General features: G+C 35.9%; 1 protein-coding gene across 3 annotated transcripts in view; it reads right to left on the minus strand.

Moving 5' to 3' along the window:
- LOC145672038 (neprilysin-4-like) overlaps positions 1-26,924 on the minus strand; it is a 91,503-nt gene that overhangs the window by 8,121 nt on the left and 56,458 nt on the right. For all 3 annotated transcript variants that reach the window (XM_081741244.1, XM_081741245.1, XM_081741246.1), the window contains exons 7-12: positions 23,414-23,593; positions 19,307-19,518; positions 17,701-17,923; positions 12,288-12,464; positions 9,219-9,381; positions 428-637 (exon numbers count right to left, since the gene is read on the minus strand). In XM_081741244.1, coding sequence (XP_081597370.1) covers positions 428-637; positions 9,219-9,381; positions 12,288-12,464; positions 17,701-17,923; positions 19,307-19,518; positions 23,414-23,593 — 1,165 coding nt within the window. The remainder of the gene's footprint in view (positions 1-427; positions 638-9,218; positions 9,382-12,287; positions 12,465-17,700; positions 17,924-19,306; positions 19,519-23,413; positions 23,594-26,924) is intronic.

Genomic DNA, 26,924 nt, shown 5'->3' on the forward strand with positions numbered 1-26,924 from the left:
CGCGTATCATGGACAGCAAGGAAAAGGAAGGAAGACGCACTAAAGGTAGCTAATGAAGGACGAGAGATCATGAAGATAATAGGAAAAAAATAAGGAACAGCATGCTTGGCCATTTTATTTGGCACTCCGATTGGATCACCATGTTGATAGAGGGAAAAGCAGAAGGAAAACCAGGAAGAGGAAGACCATGCGTATGGTTGAGGTAAGAAAGAAGATTGAATAACATGAAAGCACACAAACTGTATATTGCTAAGCGATAGTTGCCTACCCTATCCAATTTTACATTACTCCATACATTTAATTACTAAACGCCATACAAGTTTACCTTCCAATACAATTGCTTGTCTACGTTATGAAAGTTATAATAAATATTACCAAAAGGTCATAACTATGTAAGACATGTAGCTACAATGAAGGTCTTTCTTACCTATAAGACACTGGGCTCTTTCGTGAAAGTTCTGAATAGCATCTTCATGCCACCACCGATGAAGGTTCCCGTGTTTATCAAACAGACGCCCTCTGTCATCGAAGCCGTGTGTTATCTCATGGCCAATCACCACTCCAATACCTCCAAAGTTCAAACTCCTCGGAAAATACCGGTGATAAAACGGTGGCTGCAGAATTCCAGCAGGAAACACTGGAAGCAAAATCAAAATTGTATTATTATTATTATTATTATTATTATTATTATTATTATTATTATTATTATTATATTAAGAAAGCTAACTAACTTTGCGTGCTATGAAAATCAGAAATTAAACGATGCACTTACAAAAGCATTCCATTGACTTCTATTCAAAGTCATCTGGATCTAGTTTCTATTTTGTACTTCTATTTCTGCGAGATTCGTATTAATATTCTCCTTTCATATGTGCCTAGGTCTTTCTAATAGTTCTTTCTCGATTGGGTTTCCAGTTAAAATTTTGAAAGTCTCTATTTTCTTCTATTCTCGCTACATGACATGCCTACCTGAGCCTCCTAGATTTAATGATCCTAACAATGTTAGGTAAATAGTATAAATTTATCCCTGGACTATTGTATCAATTTATGACAATTTTTTATTGTTCAAACAAGTTTTTTAAATGATTTATTCTGTTTTAAAGTGTCTTCAAACCTTAACAGTGTTTACAGTATCATGTGTTTTTCAAGTATATCAGTGTTTTTGTGAAACTTAATCTCAGTTCACTACAACTGTGTGTTTCAAAAATAATCTTGTAGATTACTTTTCTTTTCTCGATTTGGGAGTGTAAGGATCTCCACATCACAGCGTAAGCACATGTTCACAAGCGATACGTCCTATTGTTTATAAACAAGCAGACAATACAAAAACCAGAAAGACACGAAGATCAACACGACGAGAACCGAAAGAAAACGATCCACCTGAAGACGGCCTATAAAAGAGGAACCAAAGAAGACGGAGGTATTAGTTGACCACTGATTGCTAAGCCTTAATTAGCTCTGGAGGTCGCATTGGGCAAAGGGGCTCTACCTTTCCTAAAATCCCTGGAAGCTGCCTTGAAGCAAAGGGGATTCCTCAACACAAACCATACCTCGCAAGGCTGTCATGAGCCGAGGAGGTTACCTAAGGACCATAACCTGAAGTCACTACAAGACAACCCAGTGGCTGCCATGAGCTAAGGGGTTTCCGTATAAAACCTTCTGTTCATAAGGAAGACACGAAGATCAACACGACGGGATCCGAAAGAGAACGAGCCACCTGAAGACGGCCTATAAAAGAGGAACCAAAGAAGACGGAGGTATTAGTTGACCACTGATTGCTAAGCCTTAATTAGCTCTGGAGGTCGCATTGGGCAAAGGGGCTCTACCTTTCCTAAAATCCCTGGAAGCTGCCTTGAAGCAAAGGGGATTCCTCAACACAAACCATACCTCGCAAGGCTGTCATGAGCCGAGGAGGTTACCTAAGGACCATAACCTGAAGTCACTACAAGACAGCCCAGTGGCTGCCATTAGCGAAGGGTTTTCGTATAAAACCTTCTGTTCATAAAGAAGACACGAAGAGCAACACGAAGGGAACCGAAAGAGAACGAGCCACCTGAAGACCGCCTATAAAAGAGGAACCAAAGAAGAAAGAGGTATCAGTTGACCACTGATTGCTAACCCTTAATTAGCTCTGGAGGTCGCATTGGGCAAAGGGGCTCTACCTTTCCTAAAATCCCTGGAAGCTCCCTTGAAGCAAAGGGGATTCTTCAACACAAACCATATCTTGCAAGGCTGTCATGAGCCGAGGAGGTTACCTAAGGACCATAACCTGAAGTCACTACAAGACAGCCCAGTGGCTGCCATTAGCGAAGGGTTTTCGTATAAAACCTTCTGTTCATAAAGAAGACACGAAGAGCAACACGAAGGGAACCGAAAGAGAACGAGCCACCTGAAGACCGCCTATAAAAGAGGAACCAAAGAAGAAAGAGGTATCAGTTGACCACTGATTGCTAACCCTTAATTAGCTCTGGAGGTCGCATTGGGCAAAGGGGCTCTACCTTTCCTAAAATCCCTGGAAGCTCCCTTGAAGCAAAGGGGATTCTTCAACACAAACCATATCTTGCAAGATTGTCATGAGCCGAGGAGGTTACCTAAGGACCATACACTGAAGTCGCTTCAAGACAGCCCGGTGGCTGCCATTAGCGAAGGGTTTCCGTATAAAACCTTCTAGTCATAAGGAAGACACGAAGATCAATACGACGGGAACCGAAAGAGAACGAGCCACCTGAAGACGGCCTATAAAAGAGGAACCAAAGAAGAAAGAGGTATCAGTTGACCACTGATTGCTAACCCTTAATTAGCTCTGGAGGTCGCATTGGGCAAAGGGGCTCTACCTTTCCTAAAATCCCTGGAAGCTCCCTTGAAGCAAAGGGGATTCTTCAACACAAACCATATCTTGCAAGGCTGTCATGAGCCGAGGAGGTTACCTAAGGACCATAACCTGAAGTCACTACAAGACAGCCCAGTGGCTGCCATTAGCGAAGGGTTTTCGTATAAAACCTTCTGTTCATAAAGAAGACACGAAGAGCAACACGAAGGGAACCGAAAGAGAACGAGCCACCTGAAGACCGCCTATAAAAGAGGAACCAAAGAAGAAAGAGGTATCAGTTGACCACTGATTGCTAACCCTTAATTAGCTCTGGAGGTCGCATTGGGCAAAGGGGCTCTACCTTTCCTAAAATCCCTGGAAGCTCCCTTGAAGCAAAGGGGATTCTTCAACACAAACCATATCTTGCAAGATTGTCATGAGCCGAGGAGGTTACCTAAGGACCATACACTGAAGTCGCTTCAAGACAGCCCGGTGGCTGCCATTAGCGAAGGGTTTCCGTATAAAACCTTCTAGTCATAAGGAAGACACGAAGATCAATACGACGGGAACCGAAAGAGAACGAGCCACCTGAAGACGGCCTATAAAAGAGGAACCAAAGAAGAAAGAGGTATCAGTTGACCACTGATTGCTAAGCCTTAATTAGCTCTGGAGGTCGCATTGGGCAAAGGGGCTCTACCTTTCCTAAAATCCCTGGAAGCTCCCTTGAAGCAAAGGGGATTCTTCAACACAAACCATATCTTGCAAGGCTGTCATGAGCCGAGGAGGTTACCTAAGGACCATACACTGAAGTCACTACAAGACAGCCCGGTGGCTGCCATTAGCGAAGGGTTTCCGTATAAAACCTTCTAGTCATAAGGAAGACACGAAGATCAATACGACGGGAACCGAAAGAGAACGAGCCACCTGAAGACGGCCTATAAAAGAGGAACCAAAGAAGAAAGAGGTATCAGTTGACCACTGATTGCTAACCCTTAATTAGCTCTGGAGGTCGCATTGGGCAAAGGGGCTCTACCTTTCCTAAAATCCCTGGAAGCTCCCTTGAAGCAAAGGGGATTCTTCAACACAAACCATATCTTGCAAGGCTGTCATGAGCCGAGGAGGTTACCTAAGGACCATACACTGAAGTCACTACAAGACAGCCCGGTGGCTGCCATTAGCGAAGGGTTTCCGTATAAAACCTTCTAGTCATAAGGAAGACACGAAGATCAATACGACGGGAACCGAAAGAGAACGAGCCACCTGAAGAGGGCCTATAAAAGAGGAACCAAAGAAGACGGATGCATCAGTTGACCACTGATTGCTAAGCCTTAATTAGCTCTGGAGGTCGCATTGGGCAAAGGGGCTTTACCTTTCCTAAAATCGGTGGAGGCTACCTTGAAGTATAGGGGATTCCTCAACACAAATCATACCTTGCGAGGCTGCCATGAGCCGAGGAGGTTACCTAAGGACCATACACTGAAGTCGCTTCAAGACAACCCAGTGGCTGCCATGAGCTAAGGGGTTTCCGTATAAAACCTTCTGTTCATAAGGAAGACACGAAGATCAACACGACGGGAACCGAAAGGGAACGAGCCACCTGAAGACGGCCTATAAAAGAGGAACCAAAGAAGAAAGAGGTATCAGTTGACCACTGATTGCTAAGCCTTAATTAGCTCTGGAGGTCGCATTGGGCAAAGGGGCTCTACCTTTCCTAAAATCCCTGGAAGCTCCCTTGAAGCAAAGGGGATTCTTCAACACAAACCATATCTTGCAAGGCTGTCATGAGCCGAGGAGGTTACGTAAGGACCATACACTGAAGTCACTACAAGACAGCCCGGTGGCTGCCATTAGCGAAGGGTTTCCGTATAAAACCTTCTAGTCATAAGGAAGACACGAAGATCAATACGACGGGAACCGAAAGAGAACGAGCCACCTGAAGAGGGCCTTTAAAAGAGGAACCAAAGAAGACGGAGGTATCAGTTGACCACTGATTGCTAAGCCTTAATTAGCTCTGGAGGTCGCATTGGGCAAAGGGGCTCTACCTTTCCTAAAATCCCTGGAAGCTCCCTTGAAGCAAAGGGGATTCTTCAACACAAACCATATCTTGCAAGGCTGTCATGAGCCGAGGAGGTTACGTAAGGACCATAACCTGAAGTCACTACAAGACAGCCCGGTGGCTGCCATTAGCGAAGGGTTTCCGTATAAAACCTTCTAGTCATAAGGAAGACACGAAGATCAATACGACGGGAACCGAAAGAGAACGAGCCACCTGAAGACGGCCTATAAAAGAGGAACCAAAGAAGAAAGAGGTATCAGTTGACCACTGATTGCTAAGCCTTAATTAGCTCTGGAGGTCGCATTGGGCAAAGGGGCTCTACCTTTCCTAAAATCCCTGGAAGCTCCCTTGAAGCAAAGGGGATTCTTCAACACAAACCATATCTTGCAAGGCTGTCATGAGCCGAGGAGGTTACCTAAGGACCATACACTGAAGTCACTACAAGACAGCCCGGTGGCTGCCATTAGCGAAGGGTTTCCGTATAAAACCTTCTAGTCATAAGGAAGACACGAAGATCAATACGACGGGAACCGAAAGAGAACGAGCCACCTGAAGAGGGCCTATAAAAGAGGAACCAAAGAAGACGGAGGTATCAGTTGACCACTGATTGCTAACCCTTAATTAGCTCTGGAGGTCGCATTGGGCAAAGGGGCTCTACCTTTCCTAAAATCCCTGGAAGCTCCCTTGAAGCAAAGGGGATTCTTCAACACAAACCATATCTTGCAAGGCTGTCATGAGCCGAGGAGGTTACGTAAGGACCATAACCTGAAGTCACTACAAGACAGCCCGGTGGCTGCCATTAGCGAAGGGTTTCCGTATAAAACCTTCTAGTCATAAGGAAGACACGAAGATCAATACGACGGGAACCGAAAGAGAACGAGCCACCTGAAGAGGGCCTATAAAAGAGGAACCAAAGAAGACGGAGGTATCAGTTGACCACTGATTGCTAACCCTTAATTAGCTCTGGAGGTCGCATTGGGCAAAGGGGCTCTACCTTTCCTAAAATCCCTGGAGGCTACCTTGAAGCAAAGGGGATTCTTCAACACAAACCATATCTTGCAAGGCTGTCATAAGCCGAGGAGGTTACCTAAGGACCATACACTGAAGTCACTACAAGACAGCCCGGTGGCTGCCATTAGCGAAGGGTTTCCGTATAAAACCTTCTAGTCATAAGGAAGACACGAAGATCAATACGACGGGAACCGAAAGAGAACGAGCCACCTGAAGAGGGCCTATAAAAGAGGAACCAAAGAAGACGGAGGTATCAGTTGACCACTGATTGCTAACCCTTAATTAGCTCTGGAGGTCGCATTGGGCAAAGGGGCTCTACCTTTCCTAAAATCCCTGGAAGCTCCCTTGAAGCAAAGGGGATTCTTCAACACAAACCATATCTTGCAAGGCTGTCATGAGCCGAGGAGGTTACGTAAGGACCATAACCTGAAGTCACTACAAGACAGCCCGGTGGCTGCCATTAGCGAAGGGTTTCCGTATAAAACCTTCTAGTCATAAGGAAGACACGAAGATCAATACGACGGGAACCGAAAGAGAACGAGCCACCTGAAGAGGGCCTATAAAAGAGGAACCAAAGAAGAAAGAGGTATCAGTTGACCACTGATTGCTAACCCTTAATTAGCTCTGGAGGTCGCATTGGGCAAAGGGGCTCTACCTTTCCTAAAATCCCTGGAAGCTCCCTTGAAGCAAAGGGGATTCTTCAACACAAACCATATCTTGCAAGGCTGTCATGAGCCGAGGAGGTTACGTAAGGACCATAACCTGAAGTCACTACAAGACAGCCCGGTGGCTGCCATTAGCGAAGGGTTTCCGTATAAAACCTTCTAGTCATAAGGAAGACACGAAGATCAATACGACGGGAACCGAAAGAGAACGAGCCACCTGAAGAGGGCCTATAAAAGAGGAACCAAAGAAGACGGAGGTATCAGTTGACCACTGATTGCTAACCCTTAATTAGCTCTGGAGGTCGCATTGGGCAAAGGGGCTCTACCTTTCCTAAAATCCCTGGAGGCTACCTTGAAGCAAAGGGGATTCTTCAACACAAACCATATCTTGCAAGGCTGTCATGAGCCGAGGAGGTTACCTAAGGACCATAACCTGAAGTCACTACAAGACAGCCCGGTGGCTGCCATGAGTGAAAGAATTCCCGTATGAAACGTTATTTCCTTCACCTCTGGTCATAAGGAAGATTTCATCAAACTTTGTGGACACAAAGATTACTTTGTATTTTTATAAAATAAATCGGTGAAGGGCTAGAATCCCGGACTATCATTGTCTCTACCTATACAAATTATTATAATATAGTTCTTCGGTATGAAATTTTCGCAATTTCCCATTCCCGCTTGGGTTTGAATATTCGCCTCAGGATTTTATTTTCAAATACGTTTAGTCTGCGTTCTTCCCTCAAAGGAAGATACCATGTTTTTAACCATACAGCACAATATGCATAGTCTTATAAATTTTAAACTTCAAATTGTCCGACATAATTCGACAAAAGAATTTGGACCAAATAATAATACGAATTCCTTGCTTTCAGTAGACATTCAATTTCTTCGTGGATATGATTTTGGTTTGGTAGTGCTGATCTTAGAAATTTGAAAATATTTACTTGGTCGAAAGTATTACTTGATACTTTAACATATCTTTAATTTGCAAGAGTATGCTCACTGCGAATTTCCACCTACTTAGTTTACTTGCGAACCCATGTCCTTCCAGGCGTTTACTAAAATCCTGCATTTCTTTCTAGTGTCCTCATAACATCCTCTATCAGATCGACATTAGCATAAGCTATCACCTGGTAAGTACCATTCAGCTCTAGGGCTTAGTTGTTAGCTTTCATTTTCTTTATAGAGTATTTCAGAACAAAATTAAGTAACGATGGCGACAACGCATCTCCTTGTTTCAGGTTATTCTCGTGGAAAAGTATTTCCCTACTTGGATTTTGCCTTAGGTTTCATCTAAACATATTTTTAATACAAAAATGAATTCACTATAAAAAATATTTATTTTAATTAAATAACAATTTGTTTCAAACAAATATTCGAGAAAATATTTTCCATTCAAATGATTATTCAAAAACTATTTCTTTTTAAAATAATTGTTCAAAAAACTATCCACCATTCAAATAATTATTCACAAAACTATTTCCTTCTATAATACTTATTGCTTATTCAAATAATTATTCAGAAACTTGATCCTTGCTAAAGTAATTATTTGAACAATTATTCGACATTAAAATAATTATTCAAAAGTTTACTCCTTTTTAAAAGAATGATTCTTTATTAAAATAACAACTAAAAAAAGTTTTGTTTTCTAAAATAATTAGTAAAACAAACACTCGTTAATCAAAGATTAATAATTAATTAGAATAGATTATTCGAACCGTGATTGAAGTAACAATTTTGTTCATATTTAAAAGTGAGGTTGCTGGAATTTCAAAATTACTAATAAAATGCTATTACGGAAGTCATCTATAAGCATCCTATAATACTGTGAAGGTGACAAACTGTTTCATTAAACAAATGTGATCTTCGTCGGTATAGATTGAAAACAGAAAATCTATGCTGCACGATCTGTACAAAATGAACTTTGAAGTAGAGAATTTCATCGTATACGAAATATAATTTTACCACTCATGTTTTTCAACGTTATATATAGGGAATAGTAATATATTGATTTTTTTAATGATTGACATAACCAGCGTTTTCACCTGTACATAGTATTCAAGGAGCCATATTCTGCCTCTATATAGTTTTCTATCATGTATGAGTTGAAGGCACCCCCACAATGGTATTCAATGCCTTAAGTTAATTGTTTTCACACTCGACACTGACGAAGATCACTTTTTGGTTCGTTGAAATAGTTTGTCACTGTCTACAATGTCATTAGATGCTTATAGATAAATCCTTCAATGATTTAAATACTTTATAACATTATCTTTAATATCTATAAGCTACAAATGTAATACTTTATGAAAGCATAACACAGTAAAGAATATAAAGAGGCATGAAATCTTTAAAAAGAAATACGTACACATGTTTCGTGCAGTTAAATAATAATAATAATAATAAAACACAACTCCATAATTAATAAACATATTAAACTTAAACTATTTCTATCAGGGGTGGATCCAGCGGGGGCAATCGCCCCTCCCCCCAGAAGAGGAAACTTTCTTATCTTATATATAAATATAACCTATTCTAGAGATTGCAGCTCTTAAAAGTAGCTCTAAGTAGTAGTATTACAACCCCCCCCCCCCAGAAGTCCTTCCTGGATCCGCCCCTGATTTCTATCTACTTATCTTGGAACTAAATATTGGCTTTAAAAAATCTGTAAACTTACTTATTTGATTTTTATTTCTACTGTAATACGCATTAACTACAGCAGGTGCAGCATTCCATACAGTCTTGTTCACTGGCTTTCCGAGATGATCTTGCTCTGCTCTGGTCACATGGCGAAGGATGTTCAACGTATTCTCAAAATATTTATCTGGATCAATGGCAACCTTCAGTACAAAATATATTGATTATTTTTTCACTGTCAGTTAAATAGAAAATAAAAAATACTGGAGTGAATTCCACAACCAAGAAAAGAGTTTGGATTGTTTTATCTAAACATACTGAAAAGATCTGCGAAATGAAAGAACTTCTTTAACATGTCTAAACGTTTCCAAAAGCTTTATTTATTTATTATTGATTTGTTTTCTCAATTATAACAGTGCTTTGAAAGAAATATCATCCGTACATCGAAATCTCGTAGCTTACAACAGTTATCCGGATTGGCACCATATCTCAAAGACAATAACCACAACATTGCTAATAATTCATGTTTGATAGAGAAAGCAAAAACAACAACCGAACGAAAAATTAAAGAGGCTTATTACATTCATAAGGAGAAACCAACATTCAATTTAGATAAATGCGATTTAGAGCAGTGTTGTTACTACTCATTTCCGCCGTCTGGAAGGTAATGAAAAAAGAAAAAACAGTGACAAGTGAAATACCATTAACATTTGTCTATTTCCAGTCACAACAGGATTTTAACTTCGCATATTTTTAAATTATTTTTTAACCATTTTTACCCATCCATATTTTCTTTCCTATGTTTTAATCTTTACGAAGTGTCCCTAGGCTGAAGATGAAGACCATGTTCTTCGGAAGTACTTCCTAGAGGAGTTATTTATTTCTTACGGTGAATATTAGTCTTTTACTTACATTTCTAATTATTATCACTGCTCGCAATATAGTGTTAGCATGTCTGTATACTTAATACCATTAAATTTATTATTATTTTAAAACCTTTAAACATGTTTAATAGCATGATTGTTCACGTTGTTATCACTGATAATGAATGGCAACTAAATATACAGTTCAATTAATATTCAAATTCACAATTTCAACGCCTTCAAGAGAACAAAATAACATCTACTGATGTATACAAAAATTGTGTGCTTAAAATGCTCTAAATGCTCTTTTTTTTTTTTTCTCCCTCCGAATATCTAGTACAAATTCGAGATTGTAGATACCTTCTCTATTCCGCAAGAAACTTCGAGTATCTTTGGTTCAAAATTTAAAAAAAAGTGAACTATTTTTCCTTTGTCTTTGTGTAGATTCACTTTCATAAATGCACTCTGCTATTCAATCAAATTGTCTCGCGTCAAGTGGATTTATTGTCGGAGATTGAATTTGTAAGTAAAACATAAAAGTTTATTTAAAGAGAAAATTTGTTTATTAGTTCATTCATTAACAAAGTATTGTTGCAGAATCTGAAGAGAAAATCAATAAGATGTTCGAAGACTTGAAGAAGGGCTGTGGAGAATATGGGATGAAAATAAAATGTTAAAAAGACAAAAGCCATGGTGATTGGAACGAAGCGGTTGGTGTTAAATATAGAAGGGGAGAAAATAGAACAAGTGACTAGTTTTCGATACCTGGGTAGTATTATTAATGATGATGATATGAAATGTGAACGTGAAATATAAGCAAAGATAGGAATGAAGAAAGAAGCCTTTAGGAGGAAGAAAATACTATTTTGTGGGAGAAAAGTTGAGAAAAAGACTCATAAAATGCTTCGTGTGGAGTATTGCACTGTATGGGTTATTACATAAAAATAATGAAGAACGACTGAAAGCTTTCAAAATGTTGGTGTGGACAAGAATGGAGAGAATTACCTGGTTCCAGTGGAAAACGAATGAGAGGGTGTTAGAAATGGTGGGGGTAACAATGATTTTGGCTATTATTAACAAGAGGAAGAGAAACTGGTTTGGACATTGGATAAGAAAGAAATATCATGAGGGACGTGCTAGAGGGTATGGTAGAAGGAAAGAGAGGGAAGAGACGAAAGAGACGAAAGAGACTACAATTAATGGGCGATATCAAAACAGAAAAATCGTACTTGAAAACGAAGAGGTTAGCTGAAAACCGTGGATCATGGAAGCTTCTGAGTTGCAGCAAGTGGTCTGCCAATAATGGCAGAATACCTTTGAGAATGATGAATTACAGCTACAAATCAATTTCACAGTTGAAAGGTAACAGTGAAACATGACAAAGAATTTAGTAAGATCGGAAGGAATTAGCCCAATTCTATCGGTCATTAATTAATTTATTTATTTATATGTATAGTTCCAAGCACAGCATGTTGGTCATTTTAAGCTGAGACATCTAACAACAGAAAAAAATTCAACAAGATATATGTAAACAGCAATGCAAAGACAACAGAGTATCATGATAAAAAATAATAAATATTTACGTAACGGTATTTACAAGTGAATTTTGAACAATGCAGATCGAAAACTTCTTTCAGAGGATTATATATGGCAGGTGGAAGTCTATTGAAATCAGTAAAACCTTGTACATAAGCGACTTTTTGACTATTGCAGATCTAGGTTTCGAAATATAGAATACATTCGTATTCCGTGTTCTGAGAATGGGTACTCTTAAATTAAGCATCGGAAGTAGAATGTCTGCTTAATTTTCAATTTGCAATTTTATGTAGAAACAAGAATTTAGGAATGATAAAAAAAAAAAAAAAAAGATCAAAAGATTGTGATCTTAGCCAAGAATTTTAGGAATTATCCCCCCCCCCCCAAAAAAAATGCTTCAAAATCTTGGCCAATAATTAGTTTTTGGATCCAGGACCACAAAATTTTTGAACGGACCCCAAATCGAGTTTTCGTATTTTCTACGGAATAACCACATCATATTGAGTCAAGTGATAGTTTGGGTTTGTCTACATTATACCGTATGTAGTTCTCCAGATATAACGCCTACAAGAACATTTTTGATTGAAATATACTGGATCTTTTGATCGAAAATAACTAAAAAGAAGTTTAGAGCAGTGTTTAGCTTGGAGAGATATAAGATTGTTCATCTTAAGTTACATATATTTAACACATTAGTGTTAGAAACTCACATCACTGTACCGTTCATCCAAGAGCTCATTAATAAGAATGAAATCTGGATAGCCAATCCTTAGAGTCATAGCATCTACCTTCTCCGTTGCTAAATTCTTTGTTTCATCATCAATCCAATCCGTCTCCTTTAAGATCTCTCGAAACGACTGTTGGATCACCCTCGTCATTTGCAAAGTCTGGAAGTTACAAATAAAAATAAAATGATATCAAGGATCAGGAAATTGTTAATTTTAGATTTAAGAACACATGTAAAAAAAAAGTTTTATTTTGTTCATGCCTTTGTTAATAACTTAAAATGTAAGAAAAGGAAATTAAGTTTATACGTCAGTGTTTAATTATTTCTTTATTTCGAAGTTTTATGTAGTTCATTATTCTTGCACTAACTGAAGCACTAAAAGTAAACATTGTTTACTGTGTTCAGTTCATAACTGTTAATGAAAACGTTTGAAAATGAAATAAAATTAAATCTTTGAGTTTAACATCTCCTTTAGGCTAAGGGAGACGTTGATTAAGGGAAGTGAATGATGATGAAAGAATTAGTAGTGGAATAAGAATGTAGGAGGAAATTGAAGTACTCAGAGAGAACCCACGGACACGATGTTCTTCATCACAAACTTACTTCGCCGGGAATCGAACCAGGGCTAGAAGTAAGCGCTCTACCAGTGAGCTACCGTGCTCTCTGAAAATATTTGAGTTTGGAAATGAAAAACCATTTAATAAATAGCCATTTATTAAATGGAAGTGAAAAACCATTTAAAAAGCTATAAAAAACATAAAATACCATAAAGAGCCATAAAAAGCCATAAAAAACCATTAAAAGCCATAAAAAGCCATAAAAACCATAAAAAAACATTTAAAAAGCCATTTATTAAATGGAAGTGAAAAACCATTTAATAAATAATGAAATTTGGAAGAAAATTATTTATAGGAGAATTATGAATTAATTTATTTACTTTTTGAATTATTTATTATTTATTATGATCATGAAAATTACATGAATTTTTTTTGTAATAAATGTTATACAGTACTTATATATTTTTCATAACTACCTAAATTATTGTAATATAGATATTTGACACATATTTGTTAAGAATAAGAATCTCTAACTCACAGGGAAAAAAAACTCCAACCTACAGTTTGCAGCTGCTATGGACAATTCCCAGCTTCGGCCTATTGGACCTCTTCATCCGGCCTGGCTGACCAGTTATTGAAAATTAATTTTTCACTTGATCTCTTAAACTAAATTGAAAATTTTTCCATAATTTAGAATGGTTTAGACAATGAAGAATCAAGATTCCCACTAAAATGATAAGTAAATACTTTTTTTTTCAGATTTCTCTAGTAAGTAAATATTTTGATGACTGTTATAGTAGCTTTTGTTCCTGTGATATTACTGTACGATGAACAATTTTCTATATTACATATAGCTATTCCATTCTTCCGAAGCCGCGGTATCAGTGGTAGAGCGTTTACCTCTGGTCCATGGAGTCCTTGGTTCGATCCCAGCTCGCGCCAAGTGAAATTTGTGGTGGACAAACACCGTGGGTTTTCTCGGGGTTTTCCCGTTTCCTCCTACTTTCTTCATTCCATCCTCTCCTTCATTTCGCATCATCACCGGTATTAACCTAGTTGGCATAACCGTAGGACGTAAAACTTAAAGATTTCATTTCAATTCTTGGAAAATGTTATTCGTTGTTTCGTATGACCCTCGACACATCTGTGATTGCCTTACTCACTGTTGAAACTTATACACACCTTGTTCACGGAGAAAAATGGACACATATTTAATTGTCAAGAAACTTATCTAATTAAACGCAGCAAATATTATGGAGACTGTAAGTGGAAACAGTATAGTTTACATACTATTTGCAGTTTATATATATATGTCCATTTTTCTCCGTGAACCAGGTGTGTATAAGTTCCAACAGTGAGTAAGGCAATCACAGATGTGTCGAGGGTCATACGAAACAATGAATAACATTTTCATATTAACAGAATACCCGTTCTTGGCACGGGGAGAATACGTTTCATTTTGGACATAAAGGGCTGAATTTGGATGTAAACAGCATCGGAAGTGCCACTGAAGGTGGAAAAAGGAAAGGAGAAAAGAAAAGTAAAAGAGCACTAGGAAGAGAGTCATGGACATGTAACATTCACAAGTTTGCAATATAATATAGTAGCTGATGACGTACCTGGTATTCCTTAGGTAAAATATAAGACGTAACTCTCTCACACAATAGTTCACATATACTGGTACTCTATTTTTGTTTAAAAAAAAAAATCCTCTACGCCTTAAGAAACGCATTTTAGTTACATGATATGATAAAGCTTGGTTTGAGATAGATACTAACTAACTAACTAACTCTATGGCCTATGGAACCCGGAGGTTCAGTGCCGCGTTCACAAAAGCTCTCCACTGACTTCTATCCTTAGCTAACTGCATCCAGTTTCTACTCTGTATTCCAATCTCTGCGAGATCCATCTTAATATTGTCCTCCCATCTGCGCCTAGGTCTTCCTAATGGTCGTTTTCCGTTTGGTCTTCCAGTCAAGACTTTGAAAGCGTCTCTACTTTCTTCCATTCTAGCTACATGACCCGCCCATCTAAGCCTCCTAGACTTGACGACCCTAACAATGTTGGGTAAAGATAGATACTAAGTTCCAAAATTCAGTTCAAACGGTTCAACGGTATGAATTTGTGTGGTGTACAAACATATACACAATATTATAAAAAGAGCCACAGTAGTTCAGTGGTAGAGTGCTCACCTATGACGCATGAGGTCCCTGGTTCGATCCTAGCTCCAGCCAAGCTTTGTGGTGGACAAACACTGTGTGAATGTATTTTCTTGATGTTTTCCCGTGTGTTCTCACTTTCGTTACTTTCTTCATTATCATCCATCTTATTATAACAGCATCCCTTGGCCTCGGTGCATAATCATGGAATATTAAAATAAATACAAAAATTACCCCCCTTAGAAGCGATATTTTCAAAAGCGCTGGGACGTGTGTCGGACTATTTTTCAGTAAGCAGTTTATATACCGAATTTCATCTCCTTAACTTCTAGAGCACCTAAGATACCCTTCGAATTTCCTCGTTCTTTAGGATACGCGCTGTAATAAAAGTTCTATAATAAAGTTCCACTTCGAAGTAAGTACTAAGTATTAACAAAAAATTGGTTACTTACCAACATATCCTCTCACTAAACTAAAACTAAATATTCTTCAAACGTATCGGAACAACAAGTTATCCGTCTTTAGTGGTAAGGTAAGAATAGAAATGGACGAGAGAAAGAAGGTGTAGAAAAAGGAATACATACCACCAAATAAATATAACGTAAGAGATGGGTACTAGAAACAACGACCAGAGCACAGTGAACGAAAGAAAAACCGAACTAAGTTGAAATAAGCACGGTGTCTATGGAACGTCAGTATTGCCAGATCCAAAATATACATCAAAAGTAGGTAGCCAGATTTTATCAATGTTGTCAGAATCCAGATTTAGAGCCGATTTATATTTATGAATAAAGGATGATTCTTTAATCACCTTTTTTTTTTTTTTTTTCTGAACCTATCACATTAACCTGTTTTATATTGTGTGTACGTTCTTTTACGTGAAGTGATAATCCCGACATATCTCTTCTTGTGACGTTTTTTATTGTCTAATACGTTATTTTATTCGGGTGTTAATATTACGTTCGATTTGACCTATATATGAAGTGTCACATTCCCATTGAGCCCGGTAAATACCTGACTTATTTAGTGGATCAACAAAATAACTTTTAAAGTCGGTGAGATGCTTTTCTATAGTTTTTGGGGGCATACTGGAAGCAGATATGTTATGCTTTTATTATTATCGAGAAAATGCAACGTATTCTTGCAAAGCACAGCATGTCTGCTTCCAGTACGCGCCAAAAAAAGTTTAGAAAAACATCTCACCGGTTTTAAAAGTTATTTTGTTGATCCACTAAATGGGTCAGGTATTTACCGGGATTAGTCTGAACGTGACACTTCATATATAGAGTCAAACCAAACGTAATATTAACACCCGAATTAAAGAACACTTTAGACAATCATAAAAGTTACAAGAAGAGGATATGTCAGGATTGACACTTCACCTAAAAGAACATGCACACAATATAAAACATGTCAATGTGATAGATTCAGGAAACATACAAAAAAGAGAAGAAAAAGAAAAAAAAAAGAGAGATAAAAGAATCATTCTTTATTCAGAAACATAAACCGGCTTTAAATCTGGATTCTGTCGATATTGATAAAGTCTGACCACCTACTTTTAATATATATTTTGGATCTGGCAATATTGACGTAGCATAGACGCCGCTCTTCTCTCAATTCAGTTCGTTCTTTCCTTCGTCTACTATGTTCTGCTCGTTGTTTTTAGTATCCATCTCTCACATTATATTTATTTGGTGATATGTATTCCGTTTTCCATACCATAATTTTCTCATTCATTTTTATTCTTGTCACCTTATGACTGAAGAAGGAACTAGCTTGTTCCGATCCGTCTGGAGAAGATTTAGTTTTCCCACGGGAGGATATATTGGTAAGTAACCATTGTTTTGTTAATTTGAATCATCTTCTCATGTGTCTACATAATTTTAAGTACAAACTATGTTCAAAAATTCATTTCAAAAGGTTTAATAGTAAGGATATACAGGGTGTTTCAAAAAAATACTGACAACGTTGGGAGATGATTCCTGCACCAAGATAAGACAAAAAGTATAGACCAATCTAGGTGCACAAATGCTTCCTTTCGGAGTTATAGGCTGCCGAAAACGTGAAAAAAAAAAAAAAGAACTTTAAAGGTTCATAGCTCCAAAATTATGGGACCTACTGTAGTCGGATCAAGACTTCACTTAGGAACTAGTATGTGTGCTATCCAAAAATACATGTTTCCGAATCCTAAGCTACTCACGTAACAACTTTTATAGAGGGAATTTGACTACAGGCATATAATATGAAGTACTCACCAACTACATCTATAAAAATTGTTGCGGAAGTATCGCAGAGTTCTGAAACTTGGGTATTTGGATAGGGCATATACTAATTCCTACATAAAGTCTTGACCCGACTACGGTAGGTCAAATAGTTTCAAAGCTATGAAACTATAAAGTTTTTTTTTTTTTCTTTTTTTTTTCATGTTTTCGGCAGCCTATAACTCTGAAAGGAAGCATTTGTGCACTCAGGTTGGTCTATACTTTAGTCTTATTTTGGTGTCAGGAATCACCTTCCAAACGTTGTCGTTGTTGTTTTAAAATACCCTGTATATATATATAATCTTTTATTACACCAATAATTTAATCATCATCCACTTGCATTTACCATCAGGTTTTTAAGCCTACAAATTTAAACAATGTTAAACACTAAATACTTCAAGGAATATTGAATTACTTACATCATTCTTACTGTTTTCGTCGAAATATTTTTTGACGAACAATGCCCCTACAGCCATTCCCATGTTGCTGTTTACTTGGGAAACGCAGTTCTTCCATCGAGGAGGTGCCTGCTCTCTTCCAAACAATGTGTAATAGAACTTCTGTTTCGCTTCCTGGAATCTGTCGTCCAGATTATTAACACGATGCCGGGCAAACCTCCAAAGTAAGTAGTTCGAAATAGTTCTAAACAAAGAAATATAATACTGTTTTTACCACAAGGAAAAACTAATTGGTTACCCATGTTTTCTCTGATGAGGTGTAACTCAGATTATTTTCTCACAAAAATTTTGTAACACACGACAAAAAGTGCTATTAATGCCTTGATGCCCTTTGAAATTTCAAGAATTCATTGACTTCTTTTCAACGTGGTCTGATATAGGTCATATAGCAACAACATCAATATATTTTATGCCTTAGTAGGTAATCCCCCTTTCTATTATATTTACTATTTCATTTCTAGGAAATTTCAAGGCTTAAAAGGTTATCAGAGTCAGGGCGTTGCCGTGGGAGGGGGGGGCGAAGTAAGGGGGAGAAAAATTCGGAGAAAAAAGGAAAAAATATACAAAAAATAGTTTAGAATATATGTATGGGAGCGCCATCGTACACTCTCGCCCCGGGCGCTGATTTTCCACGGCACGGCCCTGATCAGAGTTCAACATTATAATAAAGAGTCTTGACGAAAATAGTGGAACTTTATTTTAGGAGAGGGCCGCGGTGGCCTAGTGGTAGAGAATTCACCTCTGGTGCATGGGGTCCTGGATTCGATCCCAGCTCGCGCCAAATGAACTTTGTGGTGGACGAACACTGTGTGCGTGGGTTTCCTCGGAGTTCTCCCGTTTCGTCCCACTTTCTTCGTTCCACCCGTTTCGTCCCACTTTCTTCGTTCCACCATTTCATTCACTTCTCGTCATCACCACCTCCTTTAGCTTCACCGTCATAACCGTGGGATGTAAAACTTAAAGATTTTATTTTATTTTATTTTATTTCAGTACCTCTCTTTCTATAAGAATTGTTCTTAAAATTCAATCTCCCCCCCTTCTCCCCTTTCCGGAAAAATTTCCTCCTTTCAACGCCATAATTTTTGTCTCTGAAGTCCTTTTCTATTTCGTTACAGTGTAATGCTGATCACAAATAACATGAACAAAAGTTGATAATTTTCATACAGGTATTACTCCTATTATAAATCATACCACTGAGGCTTACAAACTTAGAAACAAGAAAATAAAAAATATGTAAATTCTATATTGTATATTAATAAATAATAAAAACGGTATATTAAAACCATATAATATTATAAGTATATCGTTTTCTAATTGTTTTCGCACATAAGAGAAAAGCAGAGGAGCTTTCTAAGTTGTGGTAGTATTATAATATTATTGACGTTATGACTTACATTAATAGTTAGTGGCAACTTAAACTGCTAATTGCTCAAAAATCCAACTTTGAAACCAACGAAAGGATAGAATATGTTAAGAATCCACAGATCCCAGTGTGTATGTGCAAGTTTTAGTAAGTTATTTCAATATAGTTTCTTCGTCAACGAAAATACTATATCTTAACAATTACCTGGGAGGTGTTTTTTCAAGAAGAACAACCAGGTCTTGAAAATAGCGCAAAGCAAACACTACAACTGGCTGTGAAGAGTTAATAGGCCTCCGAAGAACTTTGCATAAATACTTCTTCCACCTAATTTGTGGAATTAACCTCTTCAGCTCACCAACCGTCATTCGATTATAAATCAAACTAATGTTCCGTCTTTCATCTGATGACGATGTAATCTGGAAACGAAAATTTCATCATAATATATTCATATATTATACACTAAATGTTAAAAACATTCCGAGAATCAAACTTTGGGTATTTATTGGTGTATTAAAAGAATTTTGATGACAAAAATATATCAATAAAGTTGAATTAGAGCAAAAGTATATTGAATTGTATTATAAAAACAGTCCCTTAACCTAACCTAACCGTATATATAACGAGAGAGAGAATGAATTTTACTAATTTACTAGCAGAGTACTTGTTCTTCGCACGGGAAGAATAGTTTCATTTTGGACATAAAAGGCACCAAAACTGTCACCAATCAACTTAGAGATCCCGAAAACTATGAAGTAGAGAGTAATATAGGTCATTTTCAATTATTTTTACATGTCACCATCCTACCTTAGGATACTAATGCGATCTGAATTTGGATTTAAACGCCATCGAAAGTGTCACTGTTCATCTCAGTGACCCTGAAGGCTAAGGATTCGACATTAATATCGGTCATTTTTTATCATTTTTTATATATATCCTTCCCCCCTCCAGGTTGTGGGGTTGAATTTGGATTTAAACGGCATGGAAAGTGTTACTGTTCATCTCAGCGACCCGGAAAACCATGAAATCGACACTAATATCGGTCATTTTCGATCATTTTTATATATCTCCTCTCCTCCTCCCCAAGTTACACCTTAAAAATGAAATGATAGAAACCATCCCAGTCCCGAACCTCATGTATGTTGAAAATTTGATCGAGATCGGTCGGGTGGTTCAAGAGTTATTAAATTACAAACCCAGTCTCTTTCATTTTTATTTATATAGATTTCACTTACATTAAGTAAGCTAATAAATGCCTAAATAATCAGGGAGTAAATTCCGAAGTAGAAACTATATAGAGTTCTTCAAGTTTTCCTATCTATGTGATTTCTTGGGGCCGCGGTGGCTAAGTAGTAGAGCGTTCACATCTGGTGTTTCGGGTCCCTGCTTCAATACAAACTCGCGCCAAGTGAACTTTGTGGTTGACAAACACCGTGTGCGTGGGTTTTCTCGGGTTCTCCCGTTTCCTCTCACTTTATTTATTCCACAATTTCATTCATTTTTCATCAACCCGTCTCCTTTAGCATATCTGTAGGACATGAACCTGAAGATTTCATTTTCATTTCATGTCTATGTGATTTCTTGAAGAAGTCGATGTTTATATTATGATGAATTTCAAGCCAGATGAAATGAAAGCCAAAATTTAATAAGAATACAATAAGAAATAATTTCTTGTCATTCAAAAGATACAAGTACCGGCATTTCTAATGGGCGTGGACTACTGCTCTGTAATCTTACTTCGTAGTTGGGTCGTTCTGGGTTCATACTTTGGATCGGCCGTGCTGACTAAGATTTTCTAGAGTTTTTCTCAGTCCGACCAGGAGAATACCGGGATGTTAAATTTAAATATAAGGTTTATTCCATTACCTTCCACATCCTCCCCCATTGTCCTTAATGATTTTAGCAAAATTGACTTTCATATTTTAAAGTTTTTTTAAAAAACAAATGAATACAACAGTTTTTGAAGTTTCTTTTAAAAAATAAATGAATGCAAGAGTTTTTAAAAGTTATTTAAAAATAAATGAATACAAGAGTGTTTAAAAGTTATTAAAAATAAATGAATACAAGAGTTTTTAAAACTTATTAATAATAAATGAATACAAGAGTTTTTAAAAGTTATTTAAAAAAATAAATGAATACAAGAGTGTTTAAAAGTTATTAAAAAATAAATGATACAAGAGTTTTTAAAAGTTATTTTTAAAAAATGAATACAAGAGTTTTTAAAAGTTACTTGAAAATAAATGAATACAAGAGTTTTTAAAAGTTACTTAAAAATAAATGAATACAAGAGTTTTTAAAATTTATTTAAACAAATAAATGAATACAAGAGTTTTTAAAAGTTATTTAAAAAAATAAAGTTATACAAGAGTTAATTTATTTAAAATTAAAACCTATGAAATATTCCTTCATAGAGCTTCTCCTTTTGCATCTTCACATTTTAACTATTTTATAATACTCTATATTCTTACATCAAACAAAATTAAAGATGTAGTGTCAAGTAATGATTTAAATTTGTACGCTTTAATAATCAAAAGAAAGTAATTTGGAGACCAAAATTGTATGACGGTAGCAGTGGGAAGATATTTTTTTAATAATTTATATATTCAATAGAGTACAATATTTTTATGTATGTACTTGAGCGCTACGTCTCACACTTACGTTCTGTAGAAACTGCCGCATATTGGGAGTACAATATGTTACAAATATATCATTGAGGAAACGTTGCATAGATTAAAACAAATTGATACGTTTTAGCTCGTGAAGGTCCTTTTTAGAAGGTAAATGTACCTCAACTAAGTTGAAAAGAAAATAAATAAAAAAAAAAGTTATGAAAAGAAACCACTGTCGAAATACTAAATTTAAAGTTGTACAAAATGATTTATACACATACTATATGAATATTGTCTGTATTTCTTTGCTTTGGAGGAAGTAATTCTGTGCAATTAAAAAAAAGAAATGTTTAAGTTGGAATAATAGTTCCAGAGTTCTTGACAAGAGAGCACACATGAAATGATAAGTTGCCATATATTTTTGTTGCTGATCGTTCAAATCATTGAATTGTTATACGCATATAAATATGAAACTGTAACTACTTTTAAAATATTAAAAATTTTATTGAAGTGAGCGTAGCCAGCTTCTATCTAAACTCGTGAGTCTGTCTGTCATTCCATCTCTTTCCACGTTAACTCTTGTAAAATTAAACCGATTTTAATGAAACTGGTAAGCGCATTTCTACAATCTTTCAAAATAGCCATATTGTTTGGGATTACAATCCATCAACAAGGGGAGGGCAAATTTAGAATAAAATCCACTCGCCGATGCAAGTTTGCACATGTACATATAAAACAATTTTTCCACTACCAACTACGTAAAAATTATTTGATTTTGATAAAATATAATATCTATTTCCTTTAGAGTATCTCAAACATCCACATTTCGTGCACTTGAAATCGGTCAACGTTATGCCGGTAAAAGGGGGTAAATTCCTCCAATTTAAAAGTTTTCTTCTTTAAATAAAATGATAAATTTTTTTTGGTAATTTTCATCAAAATAATCCTATTTTGATACAATATAGCGTATATTTTCTTTGAGGCTTCTCAATTACCCTACTCCTTGGAGTTATAGTCTGTCAAAAATATAAGTATAAATTCTATCTTTAAATCAAGGGAAGAAAACATTCCGTGATCAGTTTTGTAAAAAGTATATTTGATTTTGAAGGACTATGATGCAATATGGATAATGAAAGCTTTCTCTTGCTTCTACAATGCTCAACATAACTAGTAATACAAGTTAAACTTGCTAGTTTGTAGAGATTCATCAAACTCTGAAAAATATATGCAACCTCTAATATAAATTATTAACCTTTGTATTTTTTCTTCTAAGATGAAACCAAGGTATGTTTTACAATTGTGAAGGAATGATAAAATAAGACAATCTTCTTTCGTGATTGGATTTTCAACTCTAGTAGTTCTGATGCTTTGAAAGTTCAGATGTTAACAATACAACAGTTACTGAGAGGATAAAAATAAACAAAAGTTTTAAAATTCGTACTTTAATTTATAGTTAATTAAAATAAGTTAATAAGTACTTCCTACTTAACCTAAAAAGTTTGAATTTTTTTCCTAGTTTAACAATTTAAAGAAAAATGTGTATTGGGGAAATTAAAATATATATTATATAGCTTACTTTCGAATTTTTAATTATTTCTTGAAATTGATTGTCTCAAATCGATGTTTCAGTATCTCTATAAAACATGTTACGATTATTCTCCTAAAAATTATTTAAAAGTACATTTCGTATTCATAATAAGCTTACTTGGGCTAAGTCTTTTTCAAATTCAATGATGTCTTCTGCTTCGGAAGTTGCGTTTTCCAAAGGAGCTCCAAGCATGTTAGCAATGGTTATCAGATAGTTCTTATAAGCTTCCAGGTAACCTCCATTTGATGGTTGGAGAAAATAATCTCTTGTAGGCAACCCAAGACTTGTCTGGTCTAACTGTGATAATAACAAAATCGAATTACAACTACGTTTCTAAACCGAACTCAACACAAATAATCTGGAAATCACAGTAAATAAACTTTGAATGAGAAATTAAATATTTTTTCAATTAATACTTGTACTAACCTTGGTGATTCAATCTCAGTGACTTCTATCGATATTTCAGGCATAATATACAAGTGTTTTTCATCGTGATGTATTCTAAGTTTTAGAAATAAACGCAGAAAAAACTAAATACATGGAGCTTAACCGGAATACTGCAAATTATGGATGCATCGAAGTATCAAATAATACTTTCGATGAAGTGGATACTTTCAAATATCTAGGATCAATATTAACAGATCAAAATCATATCTACGAAGAAATTAAATATCGACTGAAAGCAGGAAATTCGTGTTATTATTCAGTTCAAAATCTTTTATCATCGCGTATTCTGTCAAGGAATTTGAAGCTTAAAATATATCAAACGATAATCATGACTGTTGTTCTGTATGGTTGCGAAACATGGTCGCTTACTTTAAGGGAAGAACACAGTCTAAAGTATATGAGAATAAAATCCTGAGACGAATATACGGACCCAAGAGGAATGGAAATGAGGAACGGCGCAAACTTCATAACGAAAAACTACATAATTTATACCGTTAACCAAATATTGTTAGAGTCATCAAATCTAGGAGGTTTAGGTAGGCAGGTCATGTAGCGAGAATGGAAGATAGTAGGAACGCTTTTAAAGTTTTAACTGGAATACCTATCGGAAAACGACCATTAGGAAGACCTAGGCGCAGATGGAAGAACAATATTAAGATGGATCTCGCAGAAATAGAAATACAAATTAGAAACTGGACCCAGTTGGCTAAGGATAGAAGTCAATGGAGAGCTTTTCTGAACGTGGTATTGAATCTCCAGATTCCATAGGCCGTAGAGTTGGTTAGTTGTATTCTAAGCTAATTGTGGAATGATTATTCACACTCTAGAATATAGCATTTCAGTAGCAATAATCAACTAATAAGAATTGAAGTAGTTCAGTGTTTCATCGAATGATGAAACCATTGCATTAACATTTTTTAATATCTATTTCCTATACGTACTACTCATAAAGTACATCATTCAAGTATATATAACACATCTACAACATTTGGGAGAAGAAAATGGTTCAATAACACGTCCTCTTCTTGCAGTGAGGTTCATCATTCGGTGAAACAATGCGCTTCAACTCTGAGTAATTGGTTATTGCTACTAAAGCGCTATATTCCAGATGTAAATAGTTTAACTTTTCACTCTCATTTTTCGTGCCAGGCAGAGAATCAGCACGGCATAATTAATATTTTATGTAATGATGATAATATTGGTAACTTTAATAGATTATGTACAAAAATATTAGAAATAAATAAGGTACAGATCAGTATAGACAAACAGAAGAAGAACAAATAACTAGGTTTTTCTACCCGATATATTATGATAATTCATTTTAAAAATATGATTGATATTATATAACCATTTATATAAGATTTTTAAAGCACCTTTAAATGTAGTTAATGTCGTGTTGTGTTGTGTATCGTGTTGTACGTGTTGCTTGTGTTATGATGTTACAGGGATATGGGTCAAATAATGGAGTCTGGTGGAGGACCGCAGACTCAATATTCTCAATAATTTTAATATTCGACGTATTGGTAGTTTTAATTTTGTAAGAGTTTATATAATTTTATCCTGTGTCGGAGGACCGAACTATCACACTGATGGAAACCAAAACAGGTGAAAACCTAGTTAAAAATAATTATACAAATAAATAAATGAATAAATAAAAAAAGAGAAGGAAAGAATGAAAACTAGGAGAGAAACCACCACTTTATTGCACAGGTGAAAATCCATGAAATTTTAGTTAGAATTAAGTGAAGAATTCGTGGTTCATACAGGGGAAAACCATATCCAAAACTATTTTATGTGTAAATGGAAAAAAAAAATTGTTTTGTATTTGCAGACTCATAAGAAATTTTAAGTAGTAAAGAGTTGTTACTGTATGTTTGTATATGTTTTGTGTCTTGTTATATAAGTTTGTTTGAGTAAATGTAATATTCAGTTTTTTTTTTTATTTTCATTTTAGATTTGAAAATAAAGAAGAATAAAAAACAGAAGCAAAACAGGGCCTGATATAATAATCAGGAATCAGGCTAATAAATAAGCCCCACCCCCTTGCATTGGGTAATAAGTACGAAAAGAGAGAAAGAGATATTCATATTCATATTCATATTCATATTCATATTCATATTTATTTGCCTGTTTATAGCTTACAAATGAGGACAATCCTCAATTAAGCATTACAGTTGTCAGATACATTCTCTATATGTTATCAGTAAGATAACAAATTAAAAGAGAGAGATTAAAACAGTCAGGGGCAGATGCGTCTGCCGATAAGACCATAAGAATTAGCATAGGCAGGGGTAGTGGAGGAATTACGAAAAAGAAAAAAAAAAAACCTTCACAATTAGCTTAGAATATATATCCTGACAAACGGTACTAGTGTAATACGCCTGAAATATCGATGAGAGGAAAACGAGATTGGATCATCGCCACAAGAACACATGAAGGCTGGTACAAGTGTCATTTTTAAAAATGTGTTTTGTACGTTCGATTAGTTGTTGTTGTTATGTTTCAATTATTGAATCATAATATAAACTTATAACATAAATTATATAAATGAGAAAATAAAGATACAGTAAAAGAAAACAAGTGAATAGACTTCTATTTACACCGTTTATTAAAAAAAAAAAGTTTTTGTTGTGTTGCCTGAGAGACAACGTAAAAGCGAAAGTGAAGATTTGATAAGAAATATTTTTGTGTCATCCGTGAATTATTTCCATGACCATTTCTAGCTAATGAAAAGTAACACTTGTTTTAAAGTTTAGTCCTTTCCGCTGGTCTAGTGCTAGCGCGTCTACTTTTAGTATATGTAGCCCCGGGTTTACTTTCCGGTGGGAGAGCATAAAAAGTTTAACTTTACAATTATTTTCCTTCATTAATCCTTCACCTTCTTCAGCCTGAAGGACATAACTATGGAAAATTAAATTAAAAAGTAAATAAATAAATAAACAGAAATATATATATATATATATAATATATATATATATATATATATATATATATATATACAGGGTGTTTCAGATAAAACGTCCAGTGCTTATAAATCCGAAACGGCTGAGAATAAAAAGATAAAACAAAAACTGAGATAGGAAAATGTCATAGGGCGCATCACATGGTGTTGTTGTGGTGACCCCCAGGGCCCTCCTTCAGGGGGGCCCAGGGGCCAACTTCAAATTTTCAAATAGGAACA

Source organism: Thermobia domestica, chromosome 15 (genome assembly GCF_964235325.1).
Source record: "Thermobia domestica chromosome 15, izTheDome1.hap1.1, whole genome shotgun sequence".
Taxonomy (NCBI): Eukaryota; Metazoa; Arthropoda; class Insecta; order Zygentoma; family Lepismatidae; genus Thermobia; species Thermobia domestica.